Source organism: Natator depressus, chromosome 1 (genome assembly GCF_965152275.1).
Source record: "Natator depressus isolate rNatDep1 chromosome 1, rNatDep2.hap1, whole genome shotgun sequence".
Taxonomy (NCBI): domain Eukaryota; kingdom Metazoa; phylum Chordata; order Testudines; family Cheloniidae; genus Natator; species Natator depressus.
In genome coordinates this window covers 203837694-203861993 of record NC_134234.1, presented here as the reverse complement: position 1 = coordinate 203861993, position 24300 = coordinate 203837694, and the positions used below count along the sequence as shown (strand labels likewise).

Here is a 24300-nt window from a genome sequence, read left to right as displayed (position 1 = left end):
ATATTTTTCTATCGTTTCTTTTTTGAGCACCCCACTCTAGGGTGTGCATGCACCTCGTGTGCCATAGTGGAATCTTTTGAATACCAGTGTCTGTTGGAGCTGCATATGTAAGCGCACGTCCTCATACCTCTCATCTGAGGGTATAAAGGCAGGGGGGCTGCGACTGCCCTCAGTTTCCCCTTACTGCCCATGATGGCAAGACAGAACAAATGTCCGGGTCGGTACTCCTTAGTGTTTGCTATATTTTGATAGAACAGTCATCTACCTACCTTTTAAAAATGTCCCTGTTTCCCCTTAGTTTACCAATTTCACTTAAATCATTCCATCAACTTGCCTGTCTTCTTCCCCAGACTTCGTTCTGGGCCAGGAGAAAAACATCTTCACACCTTAAGTGTTTCAAGATCTTTATTGTATTATCTTGACAGAACAAATCCCTTTAGACTATCATTCTGTCTCTTAGTTTGATCCTTCAAAGGCCCAGAAACAACAACAATCTCCTTCCGGAGGATATGGATCATATATTGCATATTGCTCTGCTACCAGATCCTGATGTACTGACCCCAAATGTAAAGCTCACTCTACTAAAGCACAAGCTACATCTTCCACTTTTAGGAACATTTCAGTATCAGAAATCTGTAAGGCAATCACATGCAGTATGTCAATTACTTTTTTTTTTAGGCACCGTGCCCTCTCTCTAGCTGCAGAGTCAGATGCCAGCTTTGGAAGAGTGGTATTACAATCGCTGTTTAAGACAATCAAGACTCCTCAATTCCACCTTCCAGGTGGGGCACTGCTTGTTGGCCAGTGAGGAATCCACTCTGACACACATACATAGGTGCTGAAACTGGGGGTAGGGACAGTGGTTTCCATTATATACAAGGTTTACAGTTTGGTTCAATGGTTCTCAGAACCCCTGCTATAAAAACTGTTCCAGCTCCCCTGCACACATACTTGAAGAAAGGACAGTTACTTGGTGTATAGTAACTGTGGTGTTCAAGATGTTGTCCTTACTGTGGATCCTATGACCTGCCCTCCTCCATCCCTGCTTTTTTGGAGTGCTTCATATCGGCAAGAGAACTGAGGGATGGTTGTGGCTGCCCTGCCTTTAATGCCTTTGGACGAGAGACTCAAGGACATGTACTGCATAGATGCAGCCCCAAACAACTCTGCTATTGCAAAGATTCAGTGCTTGTCCACGTGGGTTGCATGCGCACCACAGAGTGGGATCCACACTGACTACAACATATTGAAGAACTACAGTTGCTATAAGTAACCATTTTTTCTGTCCCTTGTAACTGTGTGCAAGACCAACAGGGAAATAGTGAAATTTATAGACAAAATACAGTCAAATACAAAATACAAATACAAAAAGTAAACAAAGAAAAAAGTCTCTATTCTCTGTTACAGTAACGTTAGGTGTTGTTTGTAACAATAGACAAAATGTCAGATTATATAATTTTTTTAACATTAGCTTTAATCAAATTTTTAAATATGTTTAATCTGTATTGCAGTAGCACCTAGAGGCCCTAATTTTTAGGTTGAAAACCAGTATCAAGAGGAGCTATCCAGAAGGAGCCAGCTTCATTGATTTGACTCAGACTTCATCCTTTGCTGTAGGCAAGAAAAGAGAGTAGAACTTCTTTTAAAAAGGTCCATAATAAAAATTTCTATTTTAGGGTTTCTTTGAAAGTTGTTCTCTAATAGTACGGAGAGGTGAGATTTGGAGAGGATGGAACAGTATATATTGTGCTGCAGGTTATAGAGGCAGAATGAACTCTTGGATTGTTATGTTGTAGAGGGGCAGGCTTCTTTCCTTACAGACACTTGAAATTTTGATATTTTTTTCAGGTTTTGGTACTTTTGTTCATTTGCACCATGAACAAAAGAAACTTGGTCTAATGCATAGCTTTTGTTGCAACGTTTAAGAAAAACATGAGTTTTTAATTCTCTTTAACAGTGGTTGTCAAACTTTTTTTTTTTCGCAGACCACTTGAAAATTGCTGAGGGTCTCAGCGGACCTCATAATGATAAATGATGTTTGTACTGATAGCTAACTATTGTAAAGCACTTTGGTTAAAAGCGCTCTATTAAAAAAAAACAAACCCTTAATAATTAATGTTTTTTTGTTCTACAAATAAAAGCACACAACTCCTATTTTAATATCCGTAGTCTTACCTTTCTAATGCGATGGATGTGCCCTTTCTCCCCCACTACAGCAGCCCCCGAGCTGGGGCTGGGAAGGAGGGCGGTCTCTCCCCTGCCGCAGCAGCCACAGAGGTGAGGCTGGGAAAGAGGGCCTTCTCTCTCTGGCAGCCACAGCCCTGGGGAAAGTCACCTCTTTCTCTGGCTGCCGCAGCCCTGCACATTCCAAATTCCCCCCACCCCCTCTTCTCACCCCACTTCACCCTCCCACCTATCCCCTATTCCTCCCAAGGCCACCACCTCACCTTACATGTGTGTCTTCTCCTGGGTCCAGGCACCTAATTAGTGGAGCCACACCTGGGCGGCTCCACTAATTAAGTGGGTGGCCCTTCATTTTCTTGTGTGCAGCCTCCCAGGCGCGCACCTTAGAGGGAACTATCCACGGACCACCTGAATGGAGCTCATGGACCACTTGTGGTCCACGGACCACAGTTTGAGAACCTCTGCTCTTTAACAATAACTGAATATTTAATATCTGGGCAACTCTGTTAATGCAATGTTAAGGTTTCAGAAGTCAGGCTGTGCCAAAGCTAAGGCTGAATATGAATGTGCAACCTTAATTCTTCCCCGAGTGCATGTACATTATGATAGTTATTAAGTATATGAGAACATGCTAATTTTCATTCATATATAGATAGATATCTATATCTATATATATCTATAGATAGATAGATAGGAAGTATTAACAAATTTACAATCCTTCACATGTAAATATCAGAAACCAAAAAATAATCCATTATAACTGAGAGAGATTATTCATTAATATAGTCATCAGATCTCTCTATTTAACATATTGCAGAGTGAGCATCATTACAACATGTATGACGTCATTTCTAGTGTTTTTATTAAATTGAGTGAAATCTCTGTATACACTGTGGCAAGGCACCCCTTCTGCCTTGCTGGGCTTAGCGCTCCTTCCTCTGGCAGGGACAGGGCCTGGGGTAAATCAGCCCCCACTCCGGAGCATGTCCATCTTCCCTCTTCGAGGTTTGTTTCTCAGAGCTTTCCAGATAGGCCTTGGAGCAGGCCTGAGGAGTGCTCCTTTGCCAAACAAAGGGAAACAAGTCTATAAGGCACCAAAACAAAAAAGGAATACCATTCCCTGGCCCCCTCACTGGAGCAGGTGTTGTCCTGTCGCTGGCCCCAGGGTGTCAGTCCTTCCCCTAAACAGGCACTGGGTTTTGGGTGTCTCCCGATGGGGAGAAGCACAGTCTCTCACACTGGAGAAGCCTATCTCCCTGCTGCCTCCAGCCTTGCAGCAGTTTCTCTCTCCCCCCTCTCTCTGTCACCAGGAGAGAGATTTTAACAGGTTTCAGGCAGCCTTTAATTGGACTCAGGTGTCACTAATTGACCTGAAGTAACCCCATCCCAGCTTGTAGGAAAAAGGGCCTTTAGCATTCTAGGGCTAACATACTTGTTTTCCCAGACCCTCCTGCCTGACTTTGTCACAACACATATTTAATGGACCAGGCAGGTCTATCAAATGTTCAAAAAAAAAAAAAAATTGGACAGGTGTGCTGGTTTCTGTTACAGGTGAAAGTACTTTGTGTATTGAAAAAATGGTAACCAAATATCGAAGTATTGTTCTCTCTATTTTGCTCAGTTCATAAGTGGTGTGTTTTTCCATAACAGCAACCTCCCATTTTTTTTTTTTTTGAACCATTTATCTATGGCTTAATTGTTTTTCTTTTTCCAGTGAGAGGGAGCAGCTTCTAGTAGATGAGACATTACGTCTTCATTTCCTTTTGTGTGGTTATTTTCACTAGGAAGTGCCAGGAGGATTACCAACTGTTCATTTGGTAATAAATATCCAACAATTTGTGATATTTGGTCATGGATTGCATCCCAATATTTTCTATCATCATGCAACAGACTGAGGTTGCTGGTCCTCTTTTCCAGAGGAAATCCCGTTCCTCTAGGATAATTTCCCAGTGTGTCATATATGGACATATTTTGGTTAGGAGAGTTGTCTACAAAGGTTGATATCAATTAGCTATAATTTTTTTGTTTCCTAATTGACCAGACCTCATTTCTTCTATTAAAGTTAGCTTTCTGTATAAATTAGGTTTTCTAGAAAGCTGAGAAACATAATGCCTAACTTGAAAATACCATGTGAGACTGGGCTAATTAAAGTTAGTTTTGATGTCTAAAAGTTAGAAAAGTTGAAGTGAGCTGTAGCTCACGAAAGCTTATGCTCTAATAAATTTGTTAGTCTCTAAGGTGCCACAGGTACTCCTTTTCTTTTTATGGATACAGACTAACACGGCTGCTACTCTGAAACCTTTACTGAATAGCTGGCCAACCAGTTGTATTCCATGGCTCTCCTCATGTTTAAAGCTCTTAAGTTCATGATTTGGGTTAAGATCTGGATTATTTGCAATGGGTATCATTGGTGAGGGAAAAGAATTTATTTTACCTCTAGTTCTATCCCAAACCCATAAAGTAGCCTTTGCCTAAAGGATGTGTGGAATTTCCTGGAGGGTGAGATTTTTTTTTTATCAATCCATGGTAGCTTAGCATCATTTCCTTTGCCACAATTTTCTTGTTCAATAAAAATCCAGCTAGTCGGCTTGAGGATGCTATACATAGGACTCTACCAAATTCATGGTCCATTTTGGTCAATTTCACAGTCATAGGATTTTTAAAATAGTAAATTTCATGATTTCAGCTATTTAAATCTGAAATGTCATGGTGTTGTAATTGTAGGGGTCCTGACCCAAAAAGGAGTTGTGGGGGGGTCACAAGGTTATTGTAGGAGAGGTTGTGGTACTGCTATCCTTGCTTCTGTGCTGCTGCTGGCGCTGCCTTCAGAGCTGGGCAGCTGGAGAGTGGCGGCTGCTGGCCAGGAGCCCGGCTCTGAAGGCAGAGCCACTGCTAGCAGCAGCGCAGAAGTAAGGATGTCATGGTATGATACTGCCACCCTGACTTCTGCACTGATGTCTGCAGAGCTGGGCCCTCAGTCAGCAGCTGCCGCTCTCCGGCCACTCAGCTCTGAAGGCAGCGCAGAAGTAATGATGGCAATACTGTGACCCCTCTAAAATAACCTTGTACCTCCCCCTCCCCCCGAAATTCCCTTTTGGATCAGGGCTCCTGTCAAGGTTCCTCCCCCACTCTGAACTCTAGGGTACAAAAGTGGGGACCTGCATGAAAACCTCCTAGGCTTACTTTCACCAGCTTAGGTTAAAACTTCCCCAAGGTACAAATTAATTTTATCCTTTGTCTCTGGATCTCCACTGCCACCACCAAACTCTAACTGGGTTTACTGGGAAACGTAGTTTGGACACGTCTTTCCCCCCAAAATCCTCCCAACCCTTGCACCCCACTTCCTGGGAAAGGTTTGGTAAAAATCCTCACCAATTTGCATAGGTGACCACAGACCCAAACCCTTGGATCTGAGAACAATGAAAAAGCATTCAGTTTTCTTACAAGAAGACTTTTAATAGAAGTAAAGAAATCCCCTCTGTAAAATCAGGATGGTAGATACCTTACAGGGTAATTAGATTCAAAACATAGAGAATCCCTCTAGGCAAAACCTTAAGTTACAAAAAAGACACACAGACAGGAATAGTCATTCTATTCAGCACAGTTCTTTTCTCAGCCATTTAAAGAAATCATAATCTAACACATACCTAGCTAGATTACTTACTAAAGTTCTAAAACTCCATTCCTGGTCTATCCCCAGCAAAAGCAGCATACAGACAGACCCAGACCCTTTGTTTCTCTCCCTCCTCCCAGCTTTTGAAAGTATCTTGTCTCCTCATTGGTCATTTTGGTCAGGTGCCAGCGAGGTTACCTTTAGCTTCTTAACCCTTTACAGGAGAGAGGATTTTTCCTCTGGCCAGGAGGGATTTTAAAGGGGTTTATACCCTTCCCTTTATATTTCTGACAATTCCCAATCTGAGAAATGCTGGTCTCCCCCATGAAATCTGTATAGTATAGGGTAAAAGGACAAAAAAGACCAGATTTCACGGGGGGAGATCAGATTTCACGGTCCGTGATGTGTTTTTCATGGCCGTGAATTTGGCAGGGCCCTATTTATAGCCTTTCCATATGGCGGGAAGTCCTTTGTTCTAAGTTAAGTTTCCACAAACCGGGCTGGGAAAATACAGGTACCAAAATGGAGTTTAGTTTCATGTGAATTGATCATGTGCCATGGCATGCTCCCAATGAGTCACAGCAGCCGTTGTCCATAGGCTGTCTGAAGCGTTCCCAGGAAGGCTCACCAGGTGGGGGATAACCTTCTCCTAAGGCCTATTTTTTCCCTAAATCGCCCGTTACCTTGAATAGGCCCTTCAGTCAGCTGTCTAGACTGGAAGCATCTTGCCTAGTGGGTATCACCCAGGTGAAACCACATTTGAAATACAGATACATAGTCAATAACTTCAGATACAAAAATGTTACATGCATACAAATAACAAATCATAACTTTTCCATAGATCCCTCACATGACACATCTTGTACTAGATGCATCATAATTATGTCATAATCATATCATAATCATACCACTATGATGAATATGGGGTGCAGTGTCACAGAGATAATAGAAAGAAAAGGAGTACTTGTGGCAAATTTATTTGAGCACAAGCTTTCGTGAGCTCACTTCATCGGATGTAGCTCACGAAAGCTTGTGCTCAAATAAATTTGTTAGTCTCTAAGGTGCCACAAGTACTCCTTTTCTTTTTGTGAATACAGACTAACACGGCTGCTACTCTGAAACCAGAGATAACAGACATTCCTCCATGGTCCTTCTGTGTAGTTCAAATGGGAGATTTAACCCCATTACTTTGCACAGCTGCTTTTGGGCTGGTGTAAAGAGCAGTTATCCATTGAAGGAACTCGGGGCCAATGTCCATATGGGCCAGGACTCAAAATGGAAGTTTCACTCTAATATATCGCACTATAGCTGAGGATATAAAAAAGTATACAACATCTGGTAGATCTTATACTATTCTATATATGTCACTCTGTCAGGGAAAGCCATTTATGTGAAAAGTATACCAAATAAAAGGAGTACTTGTGGCACCTTAGAGACTAACAAATTTATTAGAGCATAAGCTTTCGTGGGCTACAGCCCAATTCATCGGGTGCCTAGAATGGAACATATAGTAAGAAGCTATATATACATACACACACACACATAGAAGGTGGAAGTTGCCATACAAACTGTAAGAGGCTAATTAGTTAAGATGAGCTATTATCAGCAGGAGAAAAAAACTTTTGTAGTGATAATCAAGATGGCCCATTTAGACAGTTGACAAGAAGATGTGAGGATACTTAACATGGGGAAGTAGATTCAATATGTGTAATGACCCAGCCACTCCCAGTCTCTATTTAAACCCAAGTTAATGGTATCTAGTTTGCATATTAATTCAAGCTCAGCAGTTTCTCGTTGGAGTCTGTTTTTGAAGCTTTTCTGTTGCAAAATTGCCACCCTTAAATCTCCTACTGAGTGGCCAGAGAGGTTGAAGTGTTCTCCTACCGGTTTTTGAATGTTGTGATTCCTGATGTCAGATTTGTGTCCATTTATTCTTTTGTGTAGAGACTGTCCGGTTTGGCCAATGTACATGGCAGAGGGGCATTGCTGGCACATGATGGCATATATCACATTGGTAGATGTGCAGGTGAACGAGCCCCTGATGGCATGGCTAAAGTGATTAGGTCCTATGATGGTGTCACTTGAATAAATATGTGGACAGAGTTGGCATCGGGATTTGTTGCAAGGATAGGTTCCTGGGTTAGTGTTGTGTGGTTGCTGGAGAGTATTTGCTTCGGGTTGGGGGGCTGTCTGTAAGTGAGGACTTGTCTGTCTCCCAAGATCTGTGAGAGTGAGGGATCATTTTTCAGGATAGGTTGTAGATCTTCGATGATGCTCTGGAGAGGTTTTAGCTGGAGGCTGAAGGTGACAGCTACTGGCGTTCTGTTGTTTTCTTTGTTGGGCTTGTCTTCTAGCAGGTGACTTCTGGGTACTTTTCTGGCTCTGTCAATCTGTTTTTTCACTTTAGCAGGTGGGTATTGTAGTTTTAAGAATGCTTGATAGAGATTTTGTAGGTGTTTGTCTCTGTCTGAGAGATTGGCGCAAATGCAGTTGTATCTTAAAGTTTGGCTGTAGACAGTGGATCGTGTGGTGTGTCCTGGATGGAAGCTGGAGGCATGTAGGTAAGTATAGCGGTCAGTAGGTTTCTGGTATAGGGTGGTGTTTATGTGACCATCGCTTATTAGCACAGTAGTGTCCAGGAAAGGGACCGCTTGTGTGGATTGGTCTAGGCTGAGGTTGATGGTGGGATGGAAATTGTTGAAATCATGGTGGAATTCCTCAAGGGCTTCTTTTCCATGGGTCCAGATGATGAAGATGTCATCAATGTAGCGCAAGTAGAATAGGGGCGTTAGGGGACGAGAGCTAAGGAAGTGTTGTTCTAAGTCAGCCATAAAAATGTTAGCATACTGTGGGGCCATGCGGGTACCCATAGCAGTGCCGCTGACTTGAAGGTATATATTGTCCCCAAATGTGAAATAGTTGTGGGTGAGGACAAAGTCACAAAGGTCAGCCACCAGGTTTGCCGTGACATTATCGGGGATACTGTTCCTGACGGCTTGTAGTCCATCTTTGTGTGGAATGTTGGTGTAGAGGGCTTCTACATCCATAGTGGCCAGGATGGTGCTTTCAGGAAGATTACCAATGGATTGTAGTTTCCTCAGGAAGTCAGTGGTGTCTCGAAGATAGCTGGGAGTGCTGGTAGCATAGGGCCTGAGGGGAGAGTCCACATAGCAAGACAATCCTGCTGTTAGGGTGCCAATGCCTGAGATGATGGGGTGTCCAGGATTTCCAGGTTTATGGATTTTGGGTAGCAGATAGAATACCCCTGGTCGGGGTTCTAAGCATGTGTCTGCACAGATCTGTTCCTGTGCTTTTTCAGGGAGTTTCTTGAGCAGATGGTGTAGTTTCTTTTGGTTACCCTCAGAGGCTAATGGCCTGTAGAATGTGGTGTTAGAGCTGCCTAGCAGCCTCTTGTTCATATTCCAACTTATTCATGATGACAACAGCATCTCCTTTGTCAGCCTTTTTGATTATGATGTCAGACTTGTTCCTGAGGCTGTTGATGGCGTTATGTTCAGCACGGCTGAGGTTATGGGGCAAGTGATGCTGCTTTTCCACAATTTCAGCCCGTGCATGTTGGCGGAAGCACTCTATGTAGAAGTCCAGTCTGTGGTTTTGACCTTCAGGAGGAGTCCACGCAGAATCCTTCTTTTTGTAGTGTTGGTAGGAAGGATTCTGTGGGTTAGTATATTGTTCAGAGGTCTGTTGGAAATATTCTTTTAGTCGGAGACGTCAAAAGTAGGATTCTCGGTCACCACAGAACTGTATCATGTTCGTGGGCCTGGCGAGACAAAAGAAGAGGCCCCGAGATAGGACAGAGTCTTCTGCCGGGCTAAGAGTATAGCTGGAAAGATTAACAATATTGTTGGGTGGGTTAAGGGAACTACTGTTGTGGCTCCTTGTGGCATGGAGCAGTTTAGATAGTTTAGTGTCCTTTTTCCTTTGTAGAGAAGCAAAGTTTGTGTTGTAAATGGCTTGTCTAGTTTTTGTAAAATCTATCCATGTGGAAGTTTGTGTGGAAGGTTACTTTTACAACTTTACAACATAGTGCAGATGAAGTATAACATAGAAAAGTAGTGAAAACATGCTGACATATATAGGGGTTTGGAATTCAGTTACAATTCCTTTTGAATGGTTGCATTGCTATCAATGATGCGTCATTAATATATCTATTGCAATCAGAATAATATGTCGTAAGGGGACATATTTCTGTCTGAGAATTATGTACCTACTACCATAGTTAGAAGTAATAGCTAACAAGATCGCTTTTAATTTTTAAAGGGTTTTTAAAAAAATCTGGACATACTATTTAAAGGGTGCTCTATAAGAAATCAAATTTTTTGAAAATTTTCAACTCAAAAAAATTAAAGTTGTAGGCTTTTAAATAAAGTTAAATATTTAGCACCTAGAAATGCCAATTAAATCACGTTTTGGAAAAAAAATATTTTTCAGTTTACTTGGACTTGCCTAGTTAGGAATATATTGATAACTTTCAGATCTGTGATTTACCAACACAAATTCTGTACTCAAATTTTCACTCATAAAAAATATTTTAACACTATTTTAAAGTACATCCGCTGTTTGGAGAAAGGTAATATCTGAACTTTATTAAAATAGTTTGAGGATAGGCCCTACGAAAACCCGGATATTTCTCTATATGAGACATTTAAAAACAAAACAAAACAAACCTCATGACATACACAATATAAATCAGTGTGTTTCTTTAAAAAAATGGCTTGTGAGAGTGCTACCACGGTAATTGCTTAGAGGTGTCTCCAAAGAAAATTTTTTCTGCTGAATGTATTAGTACATTAGGACTAACAAAATTAGTAAAATGCATACATTATTGAGAAGATAGTCTATGAAAAATCAGGTATTATAGTCTGAGTACAAGAATAAAAAAATATGGCCAAATCCTACATATGTATGTAGTATTGTAGAAAAAATATATACAATATATTGAGAAAATAGTATGTGTTTTAGGTAATTAAACCCTGTAATATTTACATTTGTACCAGGGGCAGAATTAAGGATGTACGTTCAGTCTTAACTCTGGCACTTCCTGAGTTTCGATGCTTGAATTGTTCTTTTAATAGCTGTGGTTGCTAGAATTTGAACCACAAATGAAATAATAGCTTTATACTAGGATGTAAGCTTAGATGGTCCCGGTCACAGTTTTGGAGTAAACTGCACTTCTGCTCCCTCCATGATATCCTGAAGGGCTCCCTCTTGGGTCTCAGGACTGTAGCTGACACCTCTTTATGGGCAAGGACCTGTGGCACCTCTCTCTAGAGACAGGGGATTTAGGTTTGCAGTCCCCCTGCAATTCATTGTGTTTATTCTAGCGCAGTGGTCACCAACCAGTCGATCGCGATCAATTAGTAGATCCTAGAGGATCTCCCAGTTGATCACAACCTCCAGTGGTGCAGCAGGGGTGCCACTAAGGCAGGGTTCCTGCCTGCCCCGGCCCCATGCCACTCCCGGAAGTGGCCAGCGTGGCCCTGCAGCCCCAGGGGGGAAGGGATCTCCCTCTGTGCCCTGCTCCTGGCTGCAAGCACTACCCCTGTAGTTCCCAATGGCCAGGAATGGGGAGCTGTGGCCAATGGGAGCTGAAGGGGCAGTGCTTGCAGAGAGGGGCAGTGCGTGGAGCCACATGCCCCCCGCCCCCAGGGGCAGCAGGGGCGTGTTGGCCTGTTACAGGAGTGACTTGGGGCTGGGGTAGGCAGGGAGCCTGCCTTAGCGGTAGCCATGCTGCGCCACAGACCAGGAGCCGGCAAAGGTAAGTGCTGCCCGGCGGTAGGCCATACCCCAACCCCTAGCCCTGAGCCCCCTCAGAGTCAGCACCCCATACTCCCTCCTGCACCCCAACCCCCAGCCTTGACCCCCCCCCCGAGCCAGCACCCCAAACTCCCTCCTGCACCCTGACCCCCATCCCAGAGTCAGCACCCTGTACCACCTTCTGTACCCGAACCCCCTGCCACAGCCTGGAGTCCCCTCCTGAACCCAAACTCCCTTCCAGAGCCCGCACCCCTCCTACACCCCAACACTGTGCCCCAGACCAGAGCCGCCTCCTGCACCCAAACTCCCTCCCAGAGCTTGCACCCCTCACCCCCTTTGCACCCCAATCCCCTGCCCCAGGCTCAGTCCAGAGCCCCCTCCCACACTGTGAACCCCTTGGCCCCAGCCCAGAGCCCGCACCCACTTCCGAACCCCAACCCCAGCCTGGTGAAAGTGAGTGAGGAGGCAGGGATGGAGTGAGTGGGGCGGGGCTTTGGGGAAGGGGCGCAGTAGATCCTGGGTTGCCTTTAAATTCAAAAAGGGATCTTGGGTGTAAAAAGGTTGGAGAGAACTGTCCTAGTGGGTCTGACCTTAGTTCAGCACCTGTGGTTCACTCTCCCTCAAGAGATAATGGCAGGGTTACCAGTGACCAGCCAGCTTTCATGGAGCATAGTATGTTTATTTCAGGACAAAACATTACAGAGGAAACACAGCACAAGCCAACAGACAATCTATGCAACATGCTAAGCTTGCCAGGCGTCATCAGTCTGCAACATGGAGACCCTGATATGTTGCCAAAGTCCTTCAAATCCTTCCAACAAGGTTTTGCCTTCTTAGTTATAGTTTCATGTCAGTTGGAGGATCAGAGAGGATCACTGACACAGTTCAGTCTTCCCCTTTATACCAAAAGTCCATTCTTTGTCTGCTGGGCCTCTTGAACCCAGTCTGAACTAGTATGTGCAGTTCTTCTCTGGAGTTGTTTGCCTGTCCTGGGAACTCCCACCCTGCTCTGTGGAGTTAAAATACCATCATTCGCTCACAAAGATGGATATCTAACTAATTATAGATAGATATAAAAGTTTATGAAGAATCTGTCTGTAATGTTTGGCACATAGAATCATAGAATCATAGAATATCAGGGTTGGAAGGGACTCAGGAGGTCATCTAGTCCAACCCCCTGCTCAAAGCAGGACCAATCCCCAATTAAATCATCCCAGCCAGGGCTTTGTCAAGCCTGACCTTAAAAACTTCTAAGGAAGGAGATTCTACCACCTCCCTAGGTAACGCATTCCAGTGTTTCACCACCCTCCTAGTGAAAAAGTTTTTCCTAATATCCAACCTAAACCTCCCCCACTGCAACTTGAGACCATTACTCCTTGTCCTGTCATCTTCTACCACTGAGAATAGTCTAGAACCATCCTCTTTGGAACCACCTCTCAGGTAGTTGAAAGCAGCTATCAAATCCCCCCTCATTCTTCTCTTCTGCAGACTAAACAATCCCAGTTCCCTCAGCCTCTCCTCATAAGTCATGTGTTCCAGACCCCTAATCATTTTTGTTGCCCTTCGCTGGACTCCCTCCAATTTATCCACATCCTTCTTGTAGTGTGGGGCCCAAAACTGGACACAGTACTCCAGATGAGGCCTCACCAATGTCGAATAGAGGGGAACGATCACGTCCCTCGATCTGCTCGCTATGCCCCTACTTATACATCCCAAAATGCCATTGGCTTTCTTGGCAACAAGGGCACACTGCTGACTCATATCCAGCTTCTCGTCCACTGTAACCCCTAGGTCCTTTTCCGCAGAACTGCTGCCTAGCCATTCGGTCCCTAGTCTGTAGCTGTGCATTGGGTTCTTCCGTCCTAAGTGCAGGACCCTGCATTTATCCTTATTGAACCTCATCAGGTTTCTTTTGGCCCAATCCTCCAATTTGTCCAGGTCCCTCTGTATCCTATCTCTGCCCTCCAACGTATCTACCACTCCTCCCAGTTTAGTATCATCCGCAAATTTGCTAAGAGTGCAATCCACACCATCCTCCAGATCATTTATGAAGATATAGAACAAAACCGGCCCCAGGACCGACCCCTGGGGCACTCCACTTGACACCGGCTGCCAACTAGACATGGAGCCATTGATCACTACCCGTTGAGCCCGACAATCTAGCCAACTTTCTACCCACCTTATAGTACATTCATCCAGCCCATACTTCTTTAACTTGCTGACAAGAATACTGTGGGAGACAGTGTCAAAAGCTTTGCTAAAGTCAAGAAACAATACATCCACTGCTTTCCCTTCATCCACAGAATCAGTAATCTCATCATAGAAGGCGATTAGATTAGTCAGGCATGACCTTCCCTTGGTGAATCCATGCTGACTGTTCCTGATCACTTTACTCTCGTCTAAGCGCTTCAGGATTGATTCCTTGAGGACCTGCTCCATGATTTTTCCGGGGACTGAGGTGAGGCTGACCGGCCTGTAGTTCCCAGGATCCTCCTTCTTCCCTTTTTTAAAGATTGGCACTACATTAGCCTTTTCCAGTCATCCGGGACTTCCCCCGTTCGCCACGAGTTTTCAAAGATAATGGCCAATGGCTCTGCAATCACATCCGCCAATTCCTTTAGCACTCTCGAATGCAACTCGTCCGGCCCCATGGACTTGTGCACGTCCAGCTTTTCTAAATAGTCCCTAACCACCTCTTTCTCCACAGAGGGCTGGCCATCTACTCCCCATGTTGCGATGCCCAGCGCAGCAGTCTGGGAGCTGTCCTTGTTAGTGAAGACAGAGGCAAAAAAAGCATTGAGTATGTTAGCTTTTTCCACATCCTCTGTCACTAGGTTGCCTCCCTCATTCAGTAAGGGGCCCACACTTTCCTTGGCTTTCTTCTTGTCGCCAACATACCTGAAGAAACCCTTCTTGTTACTTTTGACATCTCTTGCTAGCTGCAGCTCCAGGTGCGATTTGGCCCTCCTGATTTCATTCCTACATGCCCGAGCAATATTTTTATACTCTTCCCTGGTCATATGTCCAACCTTCCACTTCTTGTAAGCTTCTTTTTTATGTTTAAGATCCGCTAGGATTTCACCATTAAGCCAAGCCGGTCGCCTGCCATATTTACTATTCTTTCGACTCATCGGGATGGTTTGTCCCTGTAACCTCAACAGGAATTCCTTGAAATACAGCCAGCTCTCCTGGACTCCTTTCCCCTTCATGTTAGTCCCCCAGGGGATCTTACCCATCTGCTCCCTGAGGGAGTCAAAGTCTGCTTTCCTGAAGTCCAGGGTCTATATCCTGCTGTTTACCTTTCTTCCCTGTGCCAGGATCCTGAACTCGACCATCTCATGGTCACTGCCTCCCAGATTCCCATCCGCTTTTGCTTCCCCCACTAATTCTTCCCTGTTTGTGAGCAGGAGGTCAAGAAAAGCTCCCCCCCTAGTTGGCTCGTCTAGGACTTGCACCAGGAAATTGTCCCCTACGCTTTCCAAAAACTTCCTGGATTGTCTATGCACCGCTGTATTGCTCTCCCAGCAGATATCAGGAAAATTAAAGTCGCCCATGAGAACCAGGGCGTGCGATCTAGTAGCTTCTGCGAGTTGCCGGAAGAAAGCCTCATCCACCTCATCCCCCTGATCCGGTGGTCTATAGCAGACTCCCACCACTACATCACTCTTGTTGCTCACACTTCTAAACTTAATCCAGAGACACTCAGGTTTTTCTGCAGTTTCGTACCGGAGCTCTGAGCAGTCATACTGCTCCCTTACATACAGTGCTACTCCCCCACCTTTTCTGCCCTGCCTGTCCTTCCTGAACAGTTTATAACCATCCATGACAGTACTCCAGTCATGTGAGTTATCCCACCAAGTCTCTGTTATTCCAATCACGTCATAATTCCCTGACATCACCAGGACCTCCAGTTCTCCCTGCTTGTTTCCAAGGCTTTGTGCATTCGTATATAAGCACTTGAGAGAACCTGCTGATCGCCCCTCATTCTCAGTATGAGGCAGGAGCCCTCCCCTCACAGACGTTCCTGCCTGTCCTTCCTCCCGGTATCCCGTTTTCCCACTTACTTCAGGGCTTTGGTCTCCTTCCCCCGGTGAACCTAGTTTAAAGCCCTCCTTACTAGGTTAGCCAGCCTGCTCGCGAAGATGCTCTTCCCTCTCTTCGTAAGATGGAGCCCGTCTCTGCCCAGCACTCCTCCTTCATGGAACACCATCCCATGGTCAAAGAATCCAAAGCCTTCTCTCCGACACCACCTGCGTAGCCATTCGTTGACTTCCACGATTCGACGGTCCCTGCCCTGGCCTTTTCCTTCCACGGGGAGGATGGACGAGAACACCACTTGCGCCTCAAACTCCTTTATCCTTCTTCCCAGAGCCACGTAGTCCGCGGTGATCCGCTCAAGGTCATTCTTGGCAGTATCATTGGTGCCCACGTGGAGAAGCAGGAAGGGGTAGCGATCCGAGGGCTTGATGAGTCTCGGCAGTCTCTCCGTCACATCGCGAATCTTAGCCCCTGGCAAGCAGCAGACTTCTCGGTTTTCCCGGTCAGGGCGGCAGATAGATGACTCAGTCCCCCGGAGGAGAGAGTCCCCGACCACCACCACCCGCCTCCTTCTCTTGGGAGTGGTGGTCGTGGAACCCCCAACCTCAGGACATTGCATCTCATGCCTTCCAACCAGCGGAGTCTCCTTCTGCTTTCTCCCCCCAGACGTATCGTCTGGTCCACTCTCCGCAATGGTACCTGTGGAGAGAACATGAAAGCGGTTAGTTACCTGTGTCTGCGTTGCTGGAACCCGGACATTCCCCCTTCTTCTTCTGGAGGTCACATGTTGCCAAGCTTCTTCACTGGCCTCTTGGCTCCGCTGTGCAACCTGCTCTAAATCTTTAGAGCTTTGCGCTTGTAGAAGCATATCCTGACGTTTGTCCAGAAAATCCTCAGATTCTCGTATGCAACGCAGGGTCGTTATCTGTTGCTCCAGACCTTCAATCTTCTCTTCCAGTATGGAGACCAGCTTGCACTTTGTACAGACAAAGTCGCTTCTGTCCTGTGGAAGAAAGACAAACATGGCACATCCAGTGCAGGTCACAACAGCTGAACCCGCCCCTTCCATATCACCTTCCTACTATGAGCTTCCTCAGAGAAGTTGACAAGATGTAAGCCTCACTGGGCTCACCCCAGGCGAACTCCCAGGCAAACTCCTGCTGTGTGCTGCTCTGCTGTCCCCCGCTGCTCAGCTGGTTCGCCGCTGCTCAGCTGGTTCGCGAAGCTCTGGCTATTTTTAAACAGCCAGGCTTCCCTGAAACAAACAAGCAGACAGCCCCAAGGCCCGCCCCCTGCAGGCTACCAGCCAATCAGACACTCGCTCAGGCTCTCACACTGCCCTCCCAGCAAACACACACACATCTTTTGACGTTTCTGTGCTTCCAAGGTCTCACGTCTGTCAGTCTCTATTTAATTGCAATTTAATGTTAATAGAGTAGAAAGGGAGCAATGTTGTCATCTTAAAGAGTAGAACTTCTGTATTGGCAATTTACTGATCAAATATTTCATACAGAGGCCATAGTTTGTTTCCTGGTTATACAGCATTTTTCTGACTGTAGCATAGGTCAAGACATTTAGCAACATAAGAGTATTATTATACTGGGGAATCAAGAATGCTGCCTGACTTGTAAAGAGATAATTTTTAGTTTAAATTATATTATTTTTGCATGTTCAAACTGATATTACAGAGGAAAATGGATCTAACTTTTTAGAACTGAAGTTAAATTAATGAATGTAATTTTCATGTTCCAGGGATGGTAACAGTTTTCTCTAACCGTCTGGGATGGCACAACATGGAACAGTTGCTCTCCCAGTTCCAGAGTCGCCTCACCTTTGGTGTCCAGAGGGAGCTGTGTGACCTGGTTCGGGTATCTCTGCTGAATGCGCAGCATGCCAGAGCTCTTTATAATGCTGGCTTCATCACAGTGGCTGATCTTGCTAAAGGAAATACTGCTGAAGTGGAAACTGCCCTGAAGAATGCTGTACCGTTCAAAAGGTGAGAGATCAACAAGTTGTCAACCTGGACATCTGTTTGAGTGCATTCCTTTCCACTATAAATGGAGTTAACAGTTATTCAGTCTTGACTGTATAGTTCCAAGAGTACTTCTAATGAATTAGAGCATGTGGTGGTTATAGGATGAGTTTGGGCGTCCTGAGTTCTGTTCCTTACTTTTCTTTTGACCCACTGTATAGCCTTGGGAAAGTCACTTTATCTCTCAGAGTACTGTATGTCTACACTGCACTAAAATATCTGGGGCTGGCCTGTATCAGCTGGCTTGGGCTGTGGAGCTGAGTCTGGACTCTGGGACGCTCCCCACTTTTGGGGTTCCAGAGCCCAGGCTCCAGTCAGAGCCTAAATGTCTACACTGCAGTTTTATCGCCCCACAGCTCAAGTTGCACAAGCCTTAGTCGGCTGAGCCAGGCCAGTCACGGGTGTTTTATTGCAGTGTAGACTTACCCTCAGTGTCTGTTTCACCCCCTGTTGAACAGGGATGATACTTCTCTTCTCATCAGGAGTGTTCTAATTAATTAATCCTATGTTGTAACAGTCTGAGATCCTCTACTAGTGTTATGTTAGAGAAAACTACTAGTACAGAGTACTATTGTAAAGATTTAACTGGACAGCTGTAAATTTGTGAGCTGGTTTGTCAGCAGAAGGAACGCCAACTAGAAACTTATAAATTAAATTTTGCATACCCAGTAAGAGCCATATTAATTATGGAGGTGTCTGTACATTTCTTATTTAAATGTAAGTTGTCACTTGAAGAGGCTGCTAATTATTTTACTGGTGTAATTCCACTATGCTTTGTGGGGGTTTTGTGAAGTTTGTGCTTGGGATACCCTTTTAAACTAAACCATTGGCCAAACTAACACTGTAATAAAGCAAAAGTTTCTGTCCATTCAAAAAGTAACCCATACGGCATGTCTACACAGGTGAACTAAGTTAAATCCCTGCAGAGAGCCTGTTCTCACACTCAAAACTGATATAGTTGTTAGGTGTTCCATTATAACATGAACATGGTTTCTTCTTCGAGTGATTGCTCATATTGATTCCAATTAGGTGTGTGTGTGCTGCGTGCACAGTTGTCGGAAAGTTTTTCCCCTAGCAGCACCCTCTGGTTGGCTGTGGAGCCCCCTGGAGTGGCGCCTTCATGGCGCTCAATATATGAGCCTACTTACCCGGTGCCTCCTCAGTTCCTTCTTACCACCAGTGACGGTCGTTGGAACTGTGGTGACTCGCTCGCCTCGTTTTCCGTAGCTTTCAGTTTAGTTTAGTTCACAGTTATTCCTAGCCCCGTTAAGTTTAATTTTAGTGTTTTCAGTTACAGCAGATGATTGTTGGGGGTGGGGAGGGTCTTCCCTTTCACCCCGACTGTGTTCCCCTTTGGGACTTGGGGTATGCCTAAATCCCAAGGGTTCAAATCCTGCAAGTACTGCAATAAGCCCATGCCAACGGGCGACCCCCTGCATGACGCTTGCTTAGTGTCTGGGGGAAGCACACCAAATGGACAAATGCAGGATTTGTAAAGGGTTTTGCCCCAGACCAAAAAAGGAGGGAGACTTTTGCCTCAAGCAGCTCCTTATGGAGGCAGCACTTAGACTGCAACCTACGTCGGCATGGCAAGACCCGGCACCTAGCTTATCGGTGCGCAGCGCCCGGGCGGCAGTGATAGAAGTGGCACCATGGAAGGACTCTGGGAGAGACCTGTGGCATTCCCATTTCCTGATGCAGGAGCAGCACTGGAAGCAGGGGGGGAATGGATCTCTGACTCAGAGACCCACCCCTTTGGAGCCGGCCAATGGGGTGTGTCCCAGAGAAAAGCACCCGGGGCCAAAGACTTTGGAGCCGGCACCATCGACTTCGGCCGCACAAGGGGGGGGACCGTCGCGTCCGGTGCCATTGGACTCCCCAAGACAGGTCATTGAGGAGATGGAATTGCCATCCACCCTGGACACCTTTGAGGCCATGAGGGACCTCATCGCCATAATGGCACTGCAGTCCCCGGTCCTTCAAGTCAAGCCTCCAGTACTGCAATGTGTGGCACCGTCTCGAGGCAAACTGGCAATGCTCCATCCCTCAGCACCGCTCCTCAGAGTCCTGGCGCCAGTCACACTTGCAGCGCTGCTCCAGGTTGCGCCAGCCCTCCCAATCGTGACTCCAATCCTCACACCGATTCCCCGTTGTGCAGCAGGTCCCGCTTCCGGCACCGGTCATCCTAGCACTGGTCCGCATCCCCGCACAAACCCTGATCATGGCACTGCTCTCCAGCCTCGCAGCGCCGCTCAGTGCCACCTTGGCCATCACAGTCCCGATCCCCGTTTTCAGACTCAGAGACAGGTCTAGATACTCAGAGCGGGGCTGGCTCCAGTCAGGCTGTGGAAGACCTGAGGTGGGGGCCTGTGCAGTGGCAGGGACTAATGCAGTGGCCATTTTGGACTATGTGGGCGTACCACCAGGCCCAGGGCACCCAATCCAAAGGTTCCTGTTTGGCGACCTCTGAACCACGGGTGCTGGAGGCATCAGCCAGTCGTCCCACCTCCTCAGCACCCCTAGGGGTACTGGTCGCACTACATCCCCTGGAACTAACACCTGTTCCTGAGCCTGATCCAGGTGTGGTTGGCCCCAACAGAGAGGCGCGACAGGATGCTCTTGGAGACCAAGAGGGTCAGGAGGACCCTGTTCCCCCATTAGCCTCCTCATCATCCTCCCCAGACGAGGTGATTGCAGGCACCTCCATCTCTGGACTGCCCCCCATAGACAGCCATGCCCGCCAGGACCACCGTCGCATGGTGGCATGAAATATGGGCTTGCAGGCCGAGGAGGTGGTGGAGTTGGAGGACCTGATGGTCGACATACTGGCCCCGGAAGGCCCGTCGAGGGTGGCTCTACCCGTCATCAAGACCATACAGGCCAGTGCTAAGACTTGGAGGAGAGGAAGGTGATCAGGAAGAATCAACATGGATTCACCAAGGGCAAGTCCAAGGGCGTTACCTAGGGAGGTGGAAGAATCTCCTTCCTTAGAAGTTTTTAAGGTCAGGCTTGACAAAGCCCTGGCTGGGATGATTTAATTGGGGATTGGTCCTGCTTTGAGCAGGGGGTTGGACTAGATGACCTCCTGAGGTCCCTTCCAACCCTGATATTCTATGATTCTATGAAGTCATTCCTGACCAACCTGATTGCCTTCTATGGTGAGATAATTGGCTCTGTGGATATGGGGGAAATGGTGGATGTGATATATCTTGACTTTAGCAAAGCTTTTGATACCGTCTCCCACAGTATTCTTGCCAGCAAGTTAAAAAAGTTTGGATTGGATGAATGGACTATAAGGTGGATAGAGAGCTGGCTAGATTGTTGGGCTCAACGGCTAGTGATCAATGGCTCGATGTCTAGTTGGCAGCCGGTATCAAGCGGAGTGCCCCAGGGGTCAGTCCTGGGGCCAGTTTTGTTTTACATCTTTATTAATGATCTGGATGATGGGATTAATTGCACCCTCAGCAAGTTCACAGATGACATTGGGGGGGAGAGGTAGATATGCTGGAGGGTAGGGATAGGGTGCAGAGTGACCTAGATAAATTGGAGGATTGGGCCAAAAGAAATCTGATGAGGTTCAACAAGGACAAGTGCAGAGTCCTACACTTAGGAAGGAAGAATCTCATGCACTCCTACAGGCTGGGGACCGGCTGGCTAAACAGCAGTTCTGCAGAAAAAGACCCAGGGATTACAGTGGACGAGAAGCTGCATGAGAGTCAGCAGTGTGCTCTTGTTGCCGAGAAGGCTGTATTGAGCTGTATTAGTAGGAGCATTGCCAGCAGATGGAGGGAAGTGATTATTCCCCTCTATTTGGCACTGGTGAGGCCATACCTGGAGTACTGTGTCCAGTTTTGGTTCCCCCACTACAGAAGGGATGTGGACAAATTGGAGAGACTCCAGCCGAGGGTAATGAAAATGATTTAGGGAACTGGGGTACATGACTTACGAGGAGAGGCTGAGGGAACTGGGCTTATGTAGTCTGCAGAAGAGAAGAGTGAGGGGGGATTTGATAGCAGCCTTCAGCTACCTGAAGGGGGGTTCCAAAGAGGATGGAGCTCTGCTGTCCTCAGTGGTGGTAGATGACACAACAAGGAGCAATGGTCTCAAGTTGCAGAGCGGGAGGTCTAGGCTGGATATTAGGAAAAACTATTTCACTAGGAGGGTGGTGAAGCACTGGAATGGGTTACCTAAGGAGGTGGTGGAATCTCCATTCTTAGAGGTTTTTAAGGCCCAGTTTGACAAAGCCCTGGCTGGGATGATTTAGTTGGTGTTGGTCCTGCTTTGATCAGGGGGTTGGACTAGATGACCCTAATATTCTGTGATTCTAAGACCATTTGGCAGACCCTGGCCTCTATCCCTCCCACTGCGAAGGGTGTTGAAAGGAACTATTTTGTCCCATCTCAGGGGTGCGAATAGCTCTTCACACACCCGCAGCTTTACTCATTGGTGGTGGCTGCAGTAAATGAAAAGGAGAAGCAGGGACAACAAGCCCTAGCACCCAAGTCCAAGGATGCCAAGTGCTAGATTTATTGGGGCGCAAAGAGTATTCCACAAGGAGGTTGCAACTCAGGATTGCCAACCAGCAGGCAATTCTGAGTAGATACAGCTTCAACTCCTGGAACTTGATGCTCAAGTTTAAGGAGCTGGTGCCAACAGAGTCCAGGGAGGAGTTTCGAGCGATAGAGGAGGAGGGCAAGGCAGTGGCACGGACCTCTTTACAGGCCTCGCTGGACACTGCAGACTCAGCGGCGCTCACCTTGTCCTCCGGTATTGCCATGAGGTGTAGCTCATGGCTGCAGGCCTCGGGACTCCTGCCCAAGGTTCAACAGACCATGCAGGACCTGCCTTTTGATGGGGCAGGCCTGTTTGCGGAGCAGACTGACTCTAGGCTGCATAGCCTAAAGGACTCCAGGGCTACCATGAAATCCTTGGGTGTGCACACCCCGGCAACCCAACATTAACATTTCAAGCCGCAGCAGAAGCAGCAAGGCTCCTATCCTCCTCAGCTAAGACAGGACTTCTACAGGAGAAGGGGCAGGAATGGCAAATGAAAGCCTTCCCACCCCCCGCCCGGCCAGGGCCTGGGCCTGACTAAGCCATCATTGGGTTCCAAGCAGGCCTTTTGAAGGTGAGCCCAAGGATGGCGTGCCAGCCTCAATTCCGGATCCTTCCCCACCTTTCTTGAATTGTCTGTCCCACTTCGACTGTGCTTGGTCCCAAATAATTTCAGACCGCTGGGTTCTCCATACGGTAGAAGTGGGATATTCTCTCCAATTCTGCACCTACCCTCCCTCCCACTCCCCTTTTCCCATCCCTCTTCAGGGACCCTTCCCACAAGCAACTCCTTATCCAGGAGGCATGGGCGCTCCTTGCCATTGGAGCAGTGGAGAAGGTTCCTCAGGAACTCTGGGGCAAGGGAATTTATTCCCAATACTTCCTAATCCCCAAAGCCAAGGGGGGTCTCAGATCCATTCTAGATCTGCGAGGACTCAACAAGTTCATGGTGAAGTTGAAGTTCCGCATGGTCTCCCTGGGCACAATTATTCCTTCTCTGGATCCGGGAGACTAGATCCGCCCTCAAGATGAAAGATGCATACTTCCATATAGCTATTCGGCCTGCACACAGGCGATTCTTACAGTTCGTGGTCGACCACAAACATTATCAATTTACGGTCCTTTCATTTGGCCTTTCAACATCCCCCCATGTGTTCACCAAGCGCATGTCGGTCAATGCAGGTGCAGGTAAACTCCCTTCTTCAACGACTGGCTGCTCTGGGGCCGCACCAGGGGGCAGGTGGAGTCTCAAGTCCGATTGGTCAGATCCACATTCGAGAGAATGGTTCTCCTCCTCAATTTGAGCAAGTCAACCTTGGCACTGACCCAAAGAATAGAATTAATTGGGGCAGTGTTGGACTTGGTTCAGGCAAGATCACTTTTGCCAGAGTCCTGATTCCAAGCCTCTGACAATACCCGACCATCACAGTAAGGGGATGCCTGAGTCTCCTCGGCCGCATGGCAGCCTGCACTTACGTGACTTGGCATTCCAGACTGAGGCTCAGGCCTCTACAGGCGTGCCTCGCTTCGGCCTATCGCCCAGGATGTGACAGTCTGAATTCAGTGGTCCCGGTCCCGGAGCAGGTGCTCGAGTCAGGTGCTTGAGTCAGTGGTGGCTCGATCCTCGGACAGTGTGCAAAGGAGTCCCCTTCAACAGCCCTCAGCCTTCCTTGTCCCTAGTAATGGACGCATCACCTCTGGGATGGGGAGCGCATTTGGGAGACCTCCAAATGCACGGCCTTTGGTCGCAGGACGAGCTCTCCCTACATATCAACATCAAGGAGCTGAGGACAGTGCCACTAGCATGCCAGACCTTTCAGGCCTGACTACAAAGTCAGTGCGTAGCAGTTCTGATGGACAACACCACTGACCTGTTTTACATCAACAAGCAGGGTGGAGCCCGGTCCTCTTCTCTATGTCGGGAAGCCCTCCAGCTGTGGGAGTTCTGCATAGCCCGCTCCATTCACCTGGAAGCATCCTATCTACCAGGAGTTCAGAACGCACTGGCGGACCACCTCAGCAGGTCCTTCCGCAATCACGAGTGGTCCATCTGGCCGGATGTCATACACTTCATCTTCCAAAGGTTGGGGTTTCCCCAGGG

At 47.0% G+C, this 24300-nt stretch overlaps 1 protein-coding gene across 1 annotated transcript in view; it reads left to right on the top strand.

Annotated features, from left to right (window-relative positions):
* POLQ (DNA polymerase theta) overlaps window positions 1-24300 on the top strand; it is a 133109-nt gene that overhangs the window by 54488 nt on the left and 54321 nt on the right. Inside the window, exon 15 of the mRNA XM_074974884.1 lies at window positions 17366-17609. Within this exon, the coding sequence (XP_074830985.1) occupies window positions 17366-17609 (244 nt within the window). The remainder of the gene's footprint in view (window positions 1-17365; window positions 17610-24300) is intronic.